Genomic DNA, 21035 nt, shown 5'->3' with positions numbered 1-21035 from the left:
AGAAGTTACTCATAGGAACCTTGTCATAAGGTATTTGTTTGTATGTGTCTAACATAGAGCCTGTAAGCATCCTGTTTGTTGGTTAATAAATAAATAAATAAATAAATAAATAAATAAATGCATAAGTTGGCGCTCACACTCTTTTTGGGGCTTTGGCCGAGCTCTTCCTCTTCTTTGTGATGTGTGTACCGATTCGATAAGTGCATATAAAAACAAAAACTTACCAAATCAAGTAAAGCAAAAAAAGGTATATAATTTTAATAAAAACAAAAGATTTTATGTTTATTTTTCTTCAATGCAAAAGTAGATTTGTCGTTTTATTTATTTAAAAACAAAAGCTTATTACAAAGTAAACATAACCAAGGTTTATTTTCATATAAATTATTAAAAGCAAAACTAAATGTTACATTTAAATTCAAGTTTAATAAATAACAGCTTAAACAAACTAAAATTAATTAATTCACTTCAACATAAACTAACAGGTAGGTAAGCAATGACACACAATCACATATGTGTGCATGTGTGTATGTGTGTGTGTGTAGATGTGAGAAGAAAAATTCAATACAGTGCATTTAACAGATTTCATAGAAAACATATGCACAGTTAAACAAAAAAATAATAGAAACAGTTACAATTTAAAATACTACAATAAACATTTTTTGGCGCAACAAACAAATAATTTATAAAATTTTCTTATTTCGAAATTAGAAATTTATTTATACAATAAAAACAAGTAAGCAAAACACATCGAGCGTCCTTTGTGTTTGCCTTAAAAAAAATCAAAAATAAAAATAGTTAAAAACAACAACAATAAAGAAGTATGAAAAATATGAAACTGGGTTCTTGTGTGTCTTTTTGCCGCTTAACAATTCCATCACTTTGCATTTGGTTGTGTAACAAAAAAACAACAACAACTACTACTAAATAGTAAGAATGCTCTAAAGAAAGAGGGAAACCAGATTGCTTTTTTATTTCATTTAATGAATCAAAATTAATTAAATTAGCTTAAAGAAATAATAAATAAAGAGAGTCGAAACACACTAATTAAATTATGGTTAGGAGTTTTTGTTGTTGTCCATTTTGTTGGTCTTTTAAAAGTCGCACTTTCATTGCTGGACGCATAACGCAGCGTCTCAGCGCTTTTGAAAGAGAGAGGGAGAGTAAGAGAGAGGAGGAATTCTTTGTCTTTTGTCGTTTCATTTACTTATTCACATTTTATAATAATACAAATTTATATATACGTGTGTGTGTGCTTAGGTACACGCTGCATGCCTACACACATTTTCCACTAGCAATAAATAGTAATTAAATAAATTTTTGTCACTTAAAGTTAAGCAGCTTAAAAAATTAGAATAAATTACTGCAATTAGGATTTTTCAATCAAAATTATGCTTAAAATTAATTTGTGGGTTTTTCAATATTTTTCGAATACAAACTACGAATTAATTAAATCAAATTATAAAACTAATGAAATCCAATTATCCGCTTTTAACTAAATAGTAAATGATTATTTAACTTAAACTTCAAATTTATATCAATAATCTCCTAATTGTCTAGCTTGTTTGTCTTCTAATGAATATGAGTACTTATGTGTGAGAGAGATAGACAGTTATAGAAATAAGGAGGAAAAATGTTTGTGCTCGGAAAAAACTAATCAATGCTGAATTGCCATTCACAACCATTTGTTTTTTTAAAACTAACATTTTTTATGTACTGTTATGAAATTAAAATATCAAATTTGGCCTCAATACCCTAGGCGCCGACAAACGAGCGAATGTCAAGTAAAAGTTGAGCGCTTTCATCGAAAAATTCCATCAAAGCTAACAGCAACTGTAACTGTCCGCTCCACGCGCTTTCACGAAATCATTCTCCGAAAAGTTTGCCCACAACTCATTTCCCCTCAGTGTCAGCTTTGCATACTTAGCTTAGTGAATTAAATAAATATAAATGTAGGCTTGCACCATTTCAAGTTTTTCCACCCCATTTCTACAAATCTTTTAAGAAAAAAAAAAATACTTAAATTCATTATTACGCTTAAATTAGTCTCAGTCTTCACAAAGAGATTTTTGAAAAATAAAATGTTTTATCCGCTGTTATCCTTACATCTACTTTCTCATGCTGTACTTAGCTACTCTGTACTTGTACGCCTGAATTATAAAGTTCTCGAATATTCACTTCATTTCTTACGGACATAGGACCCATGTTCCTTCCATGTGACCTTATGTTAATCTCTTCCCGGCAGCCCTCCATAGGAGAGTCTCCAGCACCTACGCTTTACAGCCCCTGTATGTGAGTGACCACCACTAGGCGCTCTCCGTTTTCACCACAATCGGCAATGCGCTTCCGATACCGCTGTGCATCGTCGACTTGGCCGCTAGCTCCTCGCTTTTTAGCAGCAACGGCAAATTCATCTTCATGTCGCCCAGTAATGGCAACGGTGACTTGGAGGGGCCACTGGCTTCACCAGCAGCGCCACTATTGTTGGAGCCACCGCCGCGTTGTTGCGATTCGTAGCGTGTGTGTGTGCGCATGTGCCGCGTGATCATGTCTCGTCGGCACGCGGCATACGGGCATTGTGGACACTTGTATGGCTTCTCGCCGGTGTGGGTGCGTTGATGTGTAGACAAGTGGTCGGAACGTGAGAAAACTTGGCCGCACACTTTGCAGGTGTAGGGCTTCACGCCGGTGTGCAGTCTCATGTGGCGTGTGAGCATATCGGAACGAGCGAAGGAACGCGCGCACACCTCACATGAGTAGGCTTTGGTGATATCGTTGGCGGGGTTGCGCGACTTGTGCCTTGACGCCATATGTTTGGCAAGGCGATCGTGCAGCGAGAACATCTGCCCACAAACCGGGCAGACGTAGGCAACATCCGAGCCGGGTGGCATTTCTTCCACCACTGGTGAGACGTCGAGATTGTAGCGCCATGCGACCGATTCCTTGGTTGTGGGCGATGCTACATCACCTTTGATTACGGGCACGCCCACCGTGGTGTTGGGTGCATGTGAATGTAGTGGATGCATTGGCATTTCGAGTTTGATCATCGCAGCGGCAGCGGCTGCGGCGGCATGTGCAGCAGCAGCAGCTGCAGCGTATGGGGAAACAGGTGCGGGAGAACTGGCCAATGATGCATGATTGCTGTTTCCTGCCACAGTGAACTTGTGGGAGGGGTTGCTTGGCGACATGGAGGCGGCGCTAACAGTGGCTGAGATGGGCTGCTGTGCTGGTGGCAACATAAGTGTGGTCGCTGGCAGTGGCGATGGAGATTTATACTTTTTGCCACCCAGCTCAGATGTAGGCGTCGTGCCACCGCTGCGTACTGATAGATCCAATGGACGCTCTTGTGGTGGTGGCATTATGTTCGGGTCCGAAGCGTTGCTTTGTGCAGCAGGTGAAGAACTGGTGCGTGTATTAGCCGTGGCAATTGCTGTGACTGATGAATCGCTGCGTGGTGGTGAAGGAAGTGCAACGGTGACGGCTGGTGGTGGCGAACGGCTGGGAACACCGACGGCAACTTGAGCAGTAGCTGTCGATGTTGGTGGGAAAGGAGGCGGATGGTCCAGATGAGCACCCGAATTTACCAAACCAGTAGGCGAAGTCTCATCCGCGATTGACGATGCGATCGAAGAAGGCGTGTGCTGCATTGGTGTCGTATAGAGATCTTGCCGTCGTCGAAATACTTCATTTAAGTATTTTGTGTGCAAATAATAGCCAAAGAGCGGCGACGGAATAGGAAAGTAACGGTCATAGGGATTGTGCATGTGCTCAGTCTTGATGTCGACGTGCAGCGGATTGTCACTGGGTGTCGAGGTCGCAGCGGCAGCAATGGGGTGGGCCGCTGCCGACGGACTATCGCTCGATGAGACCAGCTGCAATGGACTCATGCTGATACGAGGGCTATCATTGTCGTGCGACAGATCATCAGATACGGCATCGACCTCAGCCTCAAGATCGGCTTCATCGCCACTTACTTCACTGAGGGAGCGTTTATTGCTCATTAGCGCTTTCCCACTATCATCGCCACAATTTTGCCGTTTGGAGCGCATGTTATTGTTGCTTCCATGGTTGGTGTTGTTGTTGTTATTGTTGTTGTTCTTAAAATTAGCCTCATTCTCGACATCCTCATCGCCGTCCAGTGGCTCCTCATGGCTGTGATTGTGATTGCCTTGACCGCTGACATTATTGTTGTTATTGTTGTTGCTGCCATTGTTATTCACGCTGTTGTTATTGTTGTTATGATTATGCAGCTTATCCAGCACAGCCGATAAACGCTTTCGTTTGCGCTGCTTCCACGGCACGTTGTTGTTGGTCACAAAGGGTTGATTGTTATTCACCTGCTCGGCTGCAACGGCGGCTGCGGCAGCGGCAGCAGCAGCCTGATGTTGTAGACTGAGTGCCAGTGGCAGATGTTGTGGCAGCGGATACTGCAAGTGGGCAGCAGCGGCGGCAGCAGCAGCATAGGGCGCATAATGCGGATGCGACTGTTGACGCTGATGCATCTGCTGATGCGGATGCTGATGGTGCGGATGGTGGCGTTGATGGGAGTGTTGGTGGTGATGGTGATGATGGGAGCCCGCCTGATGCCCCATGGGGTCGGTGCCTTCTGCCATAGTCATCAGGTCGCCGCGTTTTCGGGGAATTTGCGATAATTAAAATGCTCGCTCTGCGTCGAACTAAAACGAGGTGTCTGAGGGTTAACCGACCAGGCGGACGGTTGCTACTCAACTATGAACAAACGGCAAGCGAATGGTGGTGCAACGTTGCATTTGGTGCACTGGAGATCTGTAACAAAAGAAGAGAATACGTAATGGATGTAAGTAAGTTGAAAAGGTTAAAGTTGTAAATGCAAGAGTAAATATTGCCAACACTACTGTGGCATGTGGCAATGCCACACACACACAGGCATATTGAGAAATACACATAATTCAGTGATGCATCAAAAAGTCAAAATACTAAAGTTTTCTGTCAGCAGAAAATTTAATTTTTTCGCTCTTTCCTTTTTTCATTCAAAAACAATTTGCTGCGCGTTGACGCTGGCATGTCCCCAAATGGCCCTACTGACCCCAAGGGCGAGCAAATATACACAAGTGCATGCATACACACATACACATATGCGAAAGTGCAGATAGTCAAAGCGAATCAGCGTGCACACAATAAATTCTCCATGAGCATCAGTAACTTTTGCTTCAGTTTACGCTGCGTTGACTCGGCGACAAAATCTTTGTTACAGCCACAAGCACACAGACACACGGGGTGCACATACATATGTGGCGAGAGCAGTTATTGGATTGCACGCTGGCCGCCTGACTGCCTGGTCGACCGACTGGCTGGATACTTTATTTTTCCGCAAAGATTTTATGGTGCGCAAATTTATTACACTTGCCTGACCAGCCAGCGCCAGCGCCACCTCATCCAATGGATGTGCGAGAGTGACCATAGAAGGAAGTCAAGTCGCTCCTAGTTGAAGCTGAAATAGCTGGGTGGCTGAGTGGTTGGCAGGTCTTCTGGGGCATTTGCTGTGACAATACTTTGGGCGCAGCGCCAATACCGGCGCGATCCTTCAGCCAAGCCAGCTCGCATCCGGTGAACTGTGCCGAAATCAATGGACTTGCGAACTTAGGAATTTTTATTAAGAGCAACACCCAACACATTGGCTTGATGCGACAATTTATCGGTGCTTGTAGATGGTAAGAACTGATACAACATATGTTTGTGCAGCCGGATCAGGCCTGTACCAAGGTATCAGCACACTTAGTTGCCGGCGAGTAGGCAGCAGTGCAAACACCTTGAATTTAAAGTGGCTGGCACTAAAGCAATAACAACAAAAATAACTAAAACAACCATAAGCGGAGCAAAAGAAATGTTGAGTTCGAAAGGTGCCGCAGTAGTCTTTTAGTGAGCTCGAGTGAAAGTGGAAACGGGAGTGGGAGTGGGAGTGTGCTGCACGAATTCGTTGGAAGATACGTAGCGCCAGTGCTGGTGTTGGTGTTAACCATGATGACGTTTGCTGCAATGCGCTTATCCTTGTGAAATATGGATATTATGTACACTTGTCCACACACAAGCCGTGCACAAACTTCAAGTAAAATGTGAAGTAAATAGTATTTGTGGCAACAACGCCCGCAATTGACTACAAGCATGTGTCCGTGTGGCCATGAGTAAGTGTGCGATTGTGTAGCTGTGCTTGCGACACGGTGGGCTAGTCACATACTCGGCCGATTGGTCCTTGTGCCAACTGCTTGCCACTTTCCCTGCTCTTCATACGCCAGTGTGATTCTTTCAGAATGTAGTAGTTGTTGTTGCATGTGTACTAGTTGAAAAACAAACAATGCTCGCTTAAAGTTTGCTAACTGTAAACATTTGCTTGACTACCTGCCAGTGCGAAGGTGCAAGGACGAAAACGGATGACAGGCTGCAGGACTAAGGAGTGGCTCAGAACTGAAAAGGTGTTGAAAAAATGAAAAGGTCCGTTTTCGGCTTTACAGAAGCAGTGATGGCAGCAACAATAGTAGCAACAAGGAAAAGTGGCAAAAGAGTAGCACGACAGCGAGTGGCATATGAACAACAATAATAACAACAACAATACCAAAAATGATGACATCTGGGCCACACGTGCCGCTAACTGCAAGTCCGCCCAAAAGGGTCGAGGTTTGGTCTTTGCCGAAGTCAAAAAATGACTTACCCACTGTCTGTTGGGCAAGGGCATGTGTGTGTGTGGGTGTGTGGCATGTGTTGAAATGGCAAATTGTTAGCAGTTGCTTTTGTTGTTGCTGTCACAATCGCAATGGCAAGTGCAGTAGCAAGTTTTGGTTGTTGTTTGCCGTGTTGATGAGTTTTAATGGACTCGACGAGCTGCGTCCTCGCCGACTACCAACCCAATCCAGGCGCTGTGCATTTACACACCTCGCTTGACACCTTGCTTTCACCTTTGTATATTTTTGTCATTATTTTGTGAGTTGAACTCGAATTGTGTTGCTGGGCAATCAGCAGGATTATCAGGAATAGCGTAAAAGTATTTTTTTTTAATTTTTATTTTTTTAATGAATGTCGCTAAAGTAGAAAAACTGAGTGTGCAAAGGCAGCTATGTAGAATAGTAAAAGAAATGAAATGAGTGCGGCGGTTAAATGCTTGGCGGTGTATGCATGATGAAGTGTTCCATGAGCGCATCAGAAACTTTAGTTTCAGTTGCAAGTGCAGGAGGTGTGAAATGCTACTATTCCATACAACTTGAATTTTATCGGATACATTGGAATTATAAAATATAATATAAATACAATTCCAAGTTACAATTCTTTGCCACCCAAAATACAACCATAATCAATTTCATGCAATTTCGGCCCAGTTGTCGCCTTTCGTGATGCTTCACACCGCCCTAATGTGCTATTCGTTTGAGAGGGCCACAATCTCAGCCAAAGCTATAGCCACAGCCATAGCCATCATCGTGCAAATTTACGATCTTAGGCAAAGTTTTGTTGCACAACCAATATTTAGGTTTCCACTCTACTAGCTAAGCAACCGTTAGCACAGCCAACAAAGCTGTGGCTGTGGCAAGCAATGAAGCATGCAAACGAAAAAAGGGCGAATATTTTCATTCGTGGGGCAATTGTTTGACCAAAAGGCAATAATTTGTCCAAAATGAAGTTTTGCATTTTAATTTCGCACAAATTTATTATGCGCTTTTTTGGAAGAGTGAGTGCACGCCACGAGTTTGGTGCAACAAATTGATGTTCCCAAAAAGCGATTCGATGCAGATTTTAAACTTTTTAAATTAAACTTACTGCTAATGGAAAATTGCTAATACAGTTACACTTTTGCGCTTAGTTTCGCAATTGGCGTCAGGAGCTGTGAGTGAAGGGGTGGAAATAAAAATTTGAATGGTTAGACTTTTGCTTTGTATTTCAAGGTGATAAACGGTCCACCTCACTTCCAGTGCAAGATAAAACATTTTGTGTAAATATTGAGAGATTTTATTATACACTTTAATAATTTTGCCTATTTGATTTTTAAGTGCGACGACCTCTAACCTGCGAATCGGTCCATCATAAAGCCCTCATGATAAGCAGGTCCTTTTGCAGAAGTAATAACGGCTACTGAGTTGCCATATTTTCAACTCTATTAATTATCGAATTGCCATAAATAATTTAAGTTTTAATTCTTGGAAAATCTCTAGCAGAAAGCCTAATTCGTTACGTTCCTCTACTTGCAAGAAAGAAAACATTTAAGTTTGCCAAGGTTCAAAAGCTGCTTAAAGCCAAATATCGGGAAGACAAAGCCCATAAAAATCTGATATTAACTGCTTCCCCAGTTAAGTTATCCTTTAACTCCTTGTGGAGCATAGGGCGTCGCTAACCTTAGTCATTATTCGATAGCCTTGACAACTTTTGGGTTTTCGATTATTTATTCGAGGCTGTGAGTTTGACGATTCATTAGCAATTAAGACTCGCGTAAGTAGGTTGCTAGCACGCCTATCCTTGCTTGGTGATACTTAAACAAACTACATACACCTCCAAGCTCGTGTTGGCGTTTTTGATCCGCGATTGGTATTTTATTTCCCACCTACCCTGCATATCTGCCGAGTCTTCCCCGATGGGAGACAGGCAACTCCACACTCTTCCCCAAAAGACAAAGTGATTTTTATTAAGCTAAGAAAAAACTTCGAAAGGCTTATATTTGCTACATAAAAAATGCCATAAAAAATGCCTTCCCTTGATGGAGCTCAGTATAAAGAGTATTACTAAATCGCTTCGTATATTTTTCAATTCCAAGAGCAAAGTCAATGGTAACACCAAATATAATAGAACTTTTGCCACCAGTACCTCAGACAGTTGCAGCTCATTTGAAAATGCATCTGAAATCTCTACAGACTTGTCACATCTTCAACAAGCTGCTAATACCGGGAAATTTAGTGTTGGCCAAGCAGATGTACTCGAGTTTTTGCAAGCTCTCGATGCCACAAAAGTAGCAGGCTATGATTTATTCCTAACCCGTTTCTTTAGAAACTGCGCTAATTTCCTATTAGGTTAGGTTAGCATTAATGGCTGCCCAAACGAGGGCCCACTTGGGCAAAGAATCCATTTCGTCCATTGTGATGCCACACAGAGAAGGAAAAACAAAGCAAAATCCCAAAGAGGAGGAAGAACGAGGATGATGATCCTAGAATGACTTTTGCGTTAACACTAAAGACGCCTCTGACGCCAGTCGTTTACGGAAAATACTATCAAAAAAATCGGTTTCTCCAAATTATATACAGAGGTCAAACGGCGTCTATATCTCCACATGCAATGAAATGCTAGACGCCCTAGTGAGCGTCCATTTTGCCGGGAGTGGGCCCCTCTACACCCTCATAGAGTGTAGCAATCCACCCAACCTGACCTAACCTAAGTCCGCTAAGTTTCGTGGTACTCGCTCCTTCGAAGCTTGCCGTCTTTGTAGACAGCCAGGCTGCGGTAATACTTGAAAATCTGCGATAGTATTTAACTCGGTATGTGAAAATCTAAAAGTAAAGATGTAGCAGGTTCCGGTCCATAGTTTGATTCCGAGAAATGAGTAAGCAGACGAGTGCGCAAGCAAAGTGTGTGAGACGGGACTTAAGCACTCGAATTCAAGCATACCAGCCCCTCTGACTTTCCAGTGAAAACAGATTCAGAAGTATCTTTGATGAGCTGCTAGTCACAGCAAGACCATTCTGGGCAACAATCGACGAAGGAAGAACGCGCCCTTGACTGGAGCTTACCACGTGAATATGTTCGAGGCACTCGATTTTTAACCACACGATCAATTTTCGAACTTCGTATAACAAAATAAGCGGGAAGAATGAGGAAGCTATGGAGTCCATTACGCACTTCATGCGCTTGCCTGTGATCACCAAGTGGAGCATTTTAATGGCAGTGCAACTAGACTAAACTGACTTAACCTTAGCTTAAGAATCTGCATCTTCTTGGGAAAGCAAGATCTCTGCTAAAACCAGTTTGAGCTTAAACTCTCTCAAGAGACCCCGCTAAGGGAAAATATTCGCACTAAAGGTGCAATGTAACTCAATCAAGACTATTAAAATATTGAATTCTCTATAAAAAGTCCCAACAACAAAGTGCGCACAAAAAAAAAAAATTTAAATTGCCGCTGCAATAAAAAATAATTGTTTTTATTAAAATCCAGTATTTGTTTATTCATTTGCTGTGAGAATAATTCTTTTACTCACACTTTTCAAAGCAAAATACTCAACAAAAATGTTCACAGCGCCTGAGCGGCGACGCTGAAGTTCAAAAGTCAAACATTAACTGCCGCAATTCAAATTTTGTTTTATTTCACTAGCATTTTTTGCCATTTCAGCCACATTTTTTAATTTTATTTTTTATATTTTATTTAGTTTTTTCCTTTAGCCAAACTACTGTGTCAACTTGACTTGCAGATACAGCAATAATAACGCCGCCAAATAAACAACGGTGCAATTAATAATCATAATTAGGGTAATTATAAAACAACGTGCTGACAATCATGCCAAAAACTTTTCCGTTGCAACCGCCCGCCTTGAGCAGAAGCGCAAAAAATATAAAATAGAATGAAAAGCTCTGCATATGAAAGCGCAAACAAACCAAAATGAAATGGGCGAAGGCGCAAGTGAACAACTTTTGTGAAATAATAAATTTCTCACTTCGTGCTGGGGTGTGAAAATAAAAATAAAAAAATCTTTTGCATGCAAAAAATGTAAAAAAAAGAAACGGAGCAAAAGTAAAAAGTGCAATAATTGTAATAAAGTATTTTCTCATTCATTTATTACTGTTATTGTTATTGTTGCGCTTGCCTGTGGTGAAGGAGTCGCCTCCGCTGCAGGCAATGCCACTTGTCCGCCTGCAAGCGCTCTTAAATCTGTTGTTGCTATTGTCATTAAGGAAGCTTGAAAGTGCTCTACTTATACCATACATCTTTTGCGGCTCCAGTCACGCATTGTTGCTGTAACTGCTTACAATAAATTACACTACTCTTTTATTTTTTCCGCGTTTTCAGTTCTCTTTTGAATATTTTCACTTTTCACATTTTTTTTTTTAATCTCTTTCGAATACATAATTTTTCATAATTATGCTGAAAATTTACAAGGACTCTGCGGCGCAAAGGAAAAGCAAATATGAAAAAATGGAGCAGTAGCGCGTTTTTTTCTATGCAAGCAATTCATATGCCGTGGCTACATTTGATTTCTTTTTGTATTCCGTTTTTTTGTTCTGTGATTTGCTTTTATTTTTTTCTTGCCCTCAACTGTGCACAGCTTATGCTGTGGCATTTTTGTTTTTGTTGCGGCTCAGTTTTTGTTTCCTACATTTACTTTATTAACCGGCCATACAGTTGAAGTTGACTACTGGCGTCTGTCTACTTGGCCAGGCTGCATACCCACATGCGAGCACACACAAGGAGCAGTTGAAGCAGACTCTTTTGGCGAGTTAAGTGGATAATGTGTAATGTGTCATAAAGCGTTTACGCTCAAATCTGCTTAATTTTCGTTTCGCTTTTATAGTTTGCTGCAAATTGCTGGCATTTCGAACAAATTTCGCTTTGTGGGCAGCTGGTGCTGATTTGTCCTTTTTTTGTGTTTTTTGAGAAGCTATAATTAAGGCACATATCAAGAAGCGGTGTGGCATATAAATTCCTGGTGGTTAAACTCAGATGTTGCTAGGTATTTCTTATATTTCTTATTTAGGTATCTCTTAACAAATTTAACTTTAACACTTTCAACGTGCATTGGCATTAGGTGGACAAAATAATGCTTAACAAAGCAACTAAAGCCCTTAGGGGAAAAAAGGTGAATTGAAAGAAGAAACGATATTAGAATAGTAAGTGAAGTAAAAAGTTGTAAGCTTTTCTGTTGCTTTAATTTGCCGTTGAAATCAACGTAGTTAAGCTTTTCCAAGTTCAGCAAAGTACTAAGTTCGCGTTTCACGTCAAACCGCTGTCAAATTCTATACAAATTGCATTGCCGTGAAATATGCGTCAAATTTTATATGTATCTCAGGGCAATGGAGTACTCAATTCACGCCGTGAAAACGTCGAGCAACGTGCCAGCAACATTTTTTCACACCTTTTAAATATTCACATGTCATTTAAAACTGAGCGAAAACTTACAGTTCGCTTACGAGTGAAGTGCCTGAGTTGGAATACTTCGAAGAGTATTCCACTCTTTGCAAAGAGTGTAAGTAAATCTGATTTATATATTTTTATGTCAATATAAGTGTGCGTTAATTTATTTAAAAATGCATTCGGGCATTCTAATAATTCCAAACGTGCAAAACTGTCTGCTAAAAAATCATGCGTAATGACGCATGCAACTTAAGGTTCTCCTCTACGGTTGGATAAGTAAATTTTTTTTTGTGGGAAGCGACATGTCGAATGAAAGCACATTAAATATTCTATTTAATAGGATAAAGTTTATAAAGGGTGGTTAAATCTCAAGGGCCGATGTTGAATGTGAACGACACCGTTGGACTTCTTTCTTTGGGGTTATTTGAAAAAAAGGTGTACGTCGATAAGCCAGCAACAATTTAAGAGCGAAAGGATGAGATAATTTGGCACATAAACGGCATAGAACCTCAATTATGCCTCAGCGTCATTGAAAATTTGGACCATCGGATGGAGGTGTGCTGCTGAGGCTGCGGCGGCCATTTGGCTGATATTTGGCTCCTTAATATTAGCATGATAAAGAAAAATGACAATAAGTACCTCAAAAAATTTTATTTAATTCAAAATCAACACCGGCCCTTGAAACTTGACCACCCTTTATAAGTCACTATTTTTTCAAGTATTAATTTTCGCTGTTAAAAAAAATGTTTTTAAATACGTTACTTTAACCTCTTGAGAATCAAGAAATGGCACTCGTAAGTCAAAAAAACGTATAAAAGAAATATTTCTGGTTTCATTCTACAGAAAAGTGTTTATAGTCTTTTCTTTTCTTTTACTTTTCGTCCAACCCTTATTTTAAGTGATCTAAGTGGAAAAAGCCCTACATGATTTTCTGGTAAATTTGGGGGTTTTAAGAGCAAAGCGACTGCATTCTTTCCACTATAGATATTCAGTTTTTTTGTACATCTTTTTTTTTCATCTCGAAGCTATGCGAAAATGTGCGGGGAGTAACAAAAATAAATTAAATACAATGGGCTCTTTAGCCTGAGTGTTTTAGGAGCCACCAAATTTCCTGGCGCTCCTTGGTTCGACCTTTTCTTTTCAACAAAAATAAACCTTTTGCATTTGTGGGTGCTCTAATTTTATTAAGAATATACATGGTCCTATGCCTCCGCGGGCGAGCAAAGGGCCGCCACAAGTTTTCTCTATTTCCCTCCGTCATGAGTCAACCCCTTGATTTCGCTCTAAGTTTTGTTATTGTAGTTTTGAATACATCAGCTTCCAGATTCCTGTTCCAGGTCAGTGCTGTTCTGCCTCTACGATGGGTGCCTTGAGGGTTCCATTCGATTACGCTGCGGGTGATGATGAGGTTTGTTTTCATCTTTCACGTGCCAGAGCCAGCTCCATTTCCCTTACAGGATTTCCAGGCGCATTGATAACTGGTTACAATGATTCCACAGGTCAGTGTTTGAGATTGTGTCGGGCCATAACATTCTCAATATTTTGCAGAGGCAACGATTGGTGACAGCCTGTAACGGTTAGAGGTCAGAGGCTGCAACGGTCCAGGCTTCAAAGCCGTACATAAGAGTGGATTTCACGTTGGAGTTATTTTTTTATTTTTGTGCGGCGTGTTATAATTGTGGAGTTCCTCGAGTTCGCCCTTATTTTTATTTATCAATTATTGGCCCCTATTATGAGTTACATTCGATCTTCGATATTCGCTGGTTGTCGAAGATCGAAAATCGAATGTCAATTTGGTATTATGAGCGGTGCAACCCTATCGAAATTTTCGTTGTTTACCGAATTTAGAGTCGAATGCAATTTTGCTTTCGATTGTGTAGCGTATTGAGGGAAAACTTGTTAAAGTGTAAGTTGTTTGCGATTATTTATGGTTTTATAGTAACCAAATAATAAATATAATATATACTATATATACTAATTTTGTTAATTTTATGCAGGTCGAAAGTCGTGAGTACCAAACAACAATTAGAAAGGCGAATCCACAATTCGCAAAAGGGATTTGCACCAAAGTTCAAGCAACAAAAAAATGGGAGGAATTTACGACGGAGCTGAATTGCTTGGGACCACCAGTGAGAACGGCAGCAAAATGGATTAAGCTTAATAATGGTTTTTTTTTTTTGTGATGCTTATAGAAATACATTTTTATTTTCCTTTGGCAGGTATGGGCTGAAATACGTAGAGGAACTGAAATACATATTTTTTTCGAATGACGAATAATTGAATAAAGAAAATTTATAACAAAAATAAAACAGAAACTGTGGCGTACTTTTTAGATTTTTCTATAATATTCTCAAAATTTCATTTCTTATGTTTTCTACTTCTCCGTTATTTGACTCCACTTCAATATCTTCAGCAATATCGTACACAGTGGGTTGAGCAAGTCCTAGCATACCTTCATTACCAATACTCAATTGGTACGATCCCTGAGCACAAAATCGCAGAACTGTGTCTAGCTTTAAAATATTTGGAATCAATTTGTCTCGGGTGCAGTGCTGCAACGGGTTTTCTGTACTAGACAGTAGGTTCACAAACGCCTCTTTAGATAATCTAAAGTTCTTTAAAAATCTGTAAGGAACTTTATGTAATATTAAGTACGTCAACAGATTTTGAAAATTCTAAATTTACTCAGTGAAAGCCATTTCTAGGGGGTTGGATGCGTCCCTCAACTGTTTTCTACTTCTAGCTAGTTCCACTAATCTTTCATCGTCCGATGAATCGTCGAACCACAACTCCGTTGTACTCATTTTCACATAAATTACTTTTTTTAACTTTTAAAAATAATGTTAGCAAAGAATTTCAACACAATCGGTTTTTCTTTTATTTTGATTTGCTGTATCAGCTAAGAAAAAATTATCTATTGTAAATGCGTCTAGCGATCGAAATTCACAATAGTCCTATTCTTCAACGAATGAGCACCATAATACCAAATGAAAATTCGTTCGATCAGCACTTTCGACTACAGTCGAAGATCGAATGTTGCTCATAATAGGGGCCATTTATTTCCAATTTTCTGTGATTCATCATTTTACTCTCACTCTTAAGTGATGAATTATTTGCTTGTCAAGCACTCGAAATTTCACTCAAGCATTTAATGCTGCAGCTTAAGTTATTGAACTCGGCAAAATTTCGTTAATCACGCGCAATATTTACAGTGTTGTGGCACGAAATCGATATAAACAAATAAAACAGTTTGAAAATTTTGAAGGAAGATATCACTTATACCACGCAGACATACACACATATCGCGCCTGTCTACAAGTGAAAGATATTTCAAGTTTATTTTCAGCAGCAAATGTGTAAAAATAAATTCTGACAAATTAACAGCCGCGAGAATCACAAGTGCAAAAAGATTTATTTTCGTACAAATTGATGTATGTATGTATGTGTGTGTGTGTGTGTGTGTGCGTACGCATACATATAAAGGCAAATAATTCAAAATGCGGCTTGCCAATGCCCTTGAAATGAATTTTTCGCCCAAAAATTGTCGATTATAAACAGCGTAACGGTAGAATGCCAACAACGTTCACTTGCTATTTGCTCAAACAATGTCTGCGCTAACAACAACAACTACAACCGTCACTAAAATTGACTCACTCTAGCCCATGGTAGACACAGAGATAAGCGGCGTGGCCTGAGTCGTCAGCAAATATTCGCACATACTGTAAACTGTAACGCAAACACACGCATACATATGCAAAAATGAAAAAATGAAAAAGGAGCTAATAAATTAAGCAAATAACGAGTGCGAATAATGAGCGGCTAAAAAATATACAAACAAAAAACAACAATGAAACAGGAGACATAGCAGCTACGACAATCACAGCAGCAATATTAAAAACAACAACAATAAAAAGGTAGCAGCAGCCGTTCATGCATTGGCTGGTTGGTTGGTTGGTTGGTTGGTTGGTAGGCAGGCGTTGGTGGCAAGTCGTGTGGGCGATCAAGCCGGGCACATAGTGGACTTGCACACGCACACGCACACACACATACAAGTAGAGGAATGGTCAACAACAAATACTACTAAAATGCATGATATTTGCCAACAACACAAACAAATTGTTGACATTTTAATTCGCTGCAATGCTGACTGCCTCACTGCCTGACTGACTGTTTAGTGTCGACACTTTGAATGAAATTGCAGCAAGCCGCCTCATGTTGAATGCAAGTGAAGTTATACATGCATGTATGTATGTGTGTGTGCCTTTTGTACATAATTGCTGGACATATTTGCTTGCGGGTCATTTTACTGGTAAATCCCTTTCCTGTTGCCGATTGTCGCGTTTGTCGGTTGCCCATTGCCCGTTGCGCTGTTGATGGCTGTTGTCTGCTGCTGTCGTTGTCCGTGGGCGAATTCTTATCGCCAACAACCGCATTGCAACTTGTTGACTGCCACAGTGCAAAAATCAACAGAAAACCAAAAGCGTCGCTGTCTTTGCGCATATTTCAGAAAAATTACAAGAAATCGACAGCCATACAAGGGAAATTATGAACGAGATCGTTCATGGCGGTTGACATGTTGCAATAAACGGTGCCATTTTCTCACAATGTCGTATACCCTACACAGCGCCACTTAATAAGCTTCAAGGTAGGAAGCAAATAATAAACACGTTTTTTTGATGTACCATAGAAAAAGCTTTACAACTGCATAACAAAGGTGGCATAAAGAGTGGAACCAGTCTTCTCCGAACAATTGAAAGATCCGCATCCGTGAAAGGTTTTTGGTCTAAAATATTCTACTCAGCATCCACCAATGACAAACAAGGTTAAGAGATCAGGGAGCATCTAAAGGACTAACCAGGCTCAGCATTAACAAAATTTGGTTTAAAAAAAATCAGCAAACAGGTTCACACCATTTCAGGAGTGGTGGATACCAGAGCTGGTCTTTCCATATTTGATGCATTGCCAAAAAAATTAGGACCGCATTTAATATTGTTTTCCGCACTCAGAATATAATTAAAAAAAAAACAAAAAAAAAAAAACGCTATGCCCGCATTTCTGTTTTTGCATAACAAATTGCTTCGGTATCTTTCGACGATTTGCTTAAGTTTAAATGTTTAGTGTTACTTCAGAAGATCATTATTAGGGACCGAGATATCTCTAACATCATTTTATGTTGCTGCTCGCTAAACTTAGTCCTGATGAAATACAGTTTTTTGTTACTGAACGTCAATACTTTTTATTCTCTGTCCGTCTTTGGAATAATTTACCGCTAAAAATCAAATGCATGAAAGAGAATTTGCGCTTCAAAAATGAATTGCTTTGATACTTTGCCGAATATTGCTGAATTCACTCAACCTTGCATGTACTTTTTGCATTTTTTTTATCTTTTCTTTAATATCCGCTACTACTTTTTTAACACTACTGTAATTTAATTTTAATTTTATTGATAAATTCTGTAACCTAGAATTGAGAATAACCCTTGGTTGTATATTAGACTAAAATAGGCTAAAAATAAAATAAATATAGAAATTTATTTAAACAATTCATGGCGAAAAAACGCGATCTAAGCCTGTTCAATGGGTTGAATGGGCCATTTTCTTAGTACTGTTAGGGGCATAAATGAGTACTTTTGAAACGTAAATGGTATACTTTTTTACAAAATTTATAAATATTGTAGTATTCCTGCTACTTCAGTTTGCAGTTAGTTTTAAATAATAAAGTGTTGTTGTAGTTGTTAGCATTGTCATTGTTAATTACCGCCTAGGTGTGCATTTCTTCACTTGTTAATGGCACCAAAACACTTTTCCAACAATTCAGAATTGTTTTTTTGTTTTTGTATTTTTGTTAAACATCTCACAACCGCGCTTGCGTTGCTTATATTTGATTTGTTTTTGTTGTTGCTAAGTGTTATTGTGTTTATTTTATTATTCCATTCTACGAATGTTGCCATTGTTAACACCATGTTTTTGTTGTTGTTGTTGTTGCACTTGCAATTCTTGTAAATGTTATTCTTGTTGGAGCGCTGTGCTGTTAGCCAATGCCCACAACATGGCAAAAATAAAATTATTATTAAATAAACAAAAACTCCACGCAGCGTTGCATGCGCCCAACTGAAAGTGACAATGAATTGTGGCATTCCATTACTTTTTTCAGCGACCTACGATCGGAGACGTGAGTTGTAAATGCAATAGCATAGATGTTAATTCACACATTCACACATGGTTTATATAAAAAAAAAGATCGCTTGCTGTCAGAAAAGTAAAAAAAAAATATTAATTTTATTTCATTTTTATCTTGCCACCACTCGCTGCTGCCTCAAAGCGCTGCAACTCGAATGTCAACAGCAACATTTTGAATGAATGCGAAATGAATGGAAATGTTTTGAAATTCAAAGTGCCGCTTTGCATTAATTTTGTTGTTGCTAACGCAGTTGAGCAACAGCCTCTTCGCGCCTGCTTAGCAAAGATACAACTTCGCTTTTTTTTCATTTTTGTAGTTCTCCGCACAAAATGATGAATGGCGCTCTTTTGGTGCAATTTCAGCAGCGTTGCAGTAAATGTCAAAGCGCCACACCTGCCCCGCCGACTGCATTAACCCTACAATGCGCAGCTACTGTTGCGCCCCAAAATTTGTATGACGACAAGGCCAGTAAAAAAAGAACGACACGTAAAAAATAAAACTAAGCAAAAACTATCGGGTGTTTTTTAAGAGCCTGAGAACTACAAAAAAGAAATATTTTTGGAATGCATTTTTTTACTATAATCTGCTAGATAATTTCTTGTAATTTATTTTTTGAATATGAAATCCGACATATCTCCGCGCGGCTACGACCTACACGGCCCATTCGCTTAGTAAAATTTTTGACTGCTTTTTCCAATAAATCTGAATAATAAATCTAAATGAGCCCGGTTAGCAAAAATGCCCCACAAACTATGATCATTCGGCTTCAATTCCTGCCGGAGCTGTACGCTGATTATAAGTAAGTAAGCCAAGATCCATACGACAGGTCTTGGTCGCAGGACGAAGGCAAGCGAGTTGAGAACGACGACGAACCGTCATTTCGGCGTCCTCTTTAACACTTCGCTCAATGAACTTCATAGAAATTTGAACAGATTTATTTATTTTTTACAAAGCAAATTTCCACAATTTAGAAGCGTTGTTCTGATGTTAAACGATTCATGATGACTTGTCAAACTTTACTAAAGGCAAATGCCAATACAGTTTGCCATTTTCAACTGTCAAATCATAGTTATCGATATCGCTCATTCTCACGCAACTAAAAAGCACCTGATACTTACAGATGAACGCCACACAATATTTTTGTGTATTTTTCAGTTTTATTAATATACAAATATTGCATTTAAAGCCTTTCACACATATGCATGTGTACAGTTACATGCTTTTTTCTTTAGTACTTTTGAATTTTGTTGCAATTTTCGTACCATTGTTTCAGCGCAATTTATGTAAATTTTCATATATTCATTTTTTCGCCGTAGTTCCTTTATGAAAGCTTAAATAACTATAAAAATATTAAATAAACTATGCACAAACGCAGCGCTAACAATGGAGGCTTTCGGCAGATAAATTGATTTATTTCTGTAATTTGTGTTCGATGGTGAATGAGTTTTGTGTTGACTTAATCAGATTTGCTTGCACATTCTACTCTTAGGCAATGGCATTTATTTTGTGAACTGCTTTCTAATATGGCTTATAAACTATTGCAGCCACTTTTATTATTATTATTTTTGAATATTATAAGTCAACTAATTCAAATTAGCCACAGAGAAAATGGAGCTGATACTACTAACCAAGAAGCATAGCCTATTAGAAGTTAGCATTCAAACTTGCTCAAATACGCTAACCACGAAAAAGGTTTTAAAGTACCGAGGCATACGGCTGGACCCGTGACTAACTTTTTGGGGCTCAAATAACACACAGCAGCAGAGAAAGCCGTTAAGATCGCATCCCTACTCAGCAAACCGATGGCAAACATAAGAGGACCAACCCGAATGAAACGGAAAATAATTATGGCTACCGCGATCTCCGTTCTCTTATATGGAGCTGAACTGTGGGCAAATGCGTTAAAGGCAAAGCACCGATGCAAGCTCCCAGCATCGGCACAAATAACGCCAGCTCTAAGAGTTGTGTCTGCCTACCGCACAATATCAGGGCCAGCTGTTCAAGTGATAAGTGCTTCAATACCGATAGATTTACTAGCCTTCGAAAGGAAAAAGTAATGGATATTAAAGAACGAGGGGATGGAAGAAAAGGTAAGCAAACTTGCAGCGCGCGAAATGAAGCATGAAACGCTAAGGCTATGGCAAGACCGCAGGAGACACAAAACACGAGTGCAGATGGACAGCCAGGCTAATAAGAGTAGTGATGTTGTGGTACAGTAGCAGCCTCGGTGAAGTCATTACACAACCTAAATGCTTTCGGGGCACAGGTATTTTCAGAAATACCTGTTCAAAATAGGGAAATGCGAACACTCCACATGCATACATAGCGGTGGCGCTGCCAAAGATGACGCTGACTCAGAGACTCTTTCTCCAATGCATGCGTTGAGAACAAGAACGTCGATCTGTAAAGAAGGCACTCGAGCACATAACATAACCACTGATGCTTTCCATTTCAATTCAACCGGGCTATTCGGGTCATGTTCTTCGATTTCGATGTAACTTAAATATGTTGCTCTCTGGTCAAAATAATGAGACACGTATTTTTTTGTTCGCCCGAAAAAAATTTTTTTCAAGAGTTATCGGCAATTTTGTTTTTCGGCTCTAACTCGATTTTTTTTAATTATATAAGAAAAATTTTTTTTTAAATGCCCATAACTTAGTCAAAAATGAACCGATTTTAATAATTCTGCGTTCAAAATGATCGTAATTGCTTACACGAGCAACTTCATGTAGAAACAATTGCAAAAAAGTAGTTGAAAATTTTTTATTTAGCAAAAAAGAAAAAAAAT

General features: G+C 39.4%; 1 protein-coding gene across 1 annotated transcript in view; it reads right to left on the bottom strand.

Annotated features, from left to right (window-relative positions):
* Positions 1-1342: 1342 nt before the first annotated feature.
* The window catches only part of LOC129242649 (uncharacterized), a 100150-nt gene continuing 80457 nt past the window's right edge, over positions 1343-21035 (bottom strand). Inside the window, exon 3 of the mRNA XM_054879419.1 lies at positions 1343-4782. Within this exon, the coding sequence (XP_054735394.1) occupies positions 2304-4616 (2313 nt within the window). The 5' untranslated portion in view covers positions 4617-4782 and the 3' untranslated portion in view covers positions 1343-2303. The remainder of the gene's footprint in view (positions 4783-21035) is intronic.

Source organism: Anastrepha obliqua, chromosome 3, assembly GCF_027943255.1.
Source record: "Anastrepha obliqua isolate idAnaObli1 chromosome 3, idAnaObli1_1.0, whole genome shotgun sequence".
NCBI lineage: Eukaryota > Metazoa > Arthropoda > Insecta > Diptera > Tephritidae > Anastrepha > Anastrepha obliqua.
The sequence above is the reverse complement of the archived record's forward strand: the minus strand, read 5'-3'. Positions and strand labels throughout refer to the sequence as shown.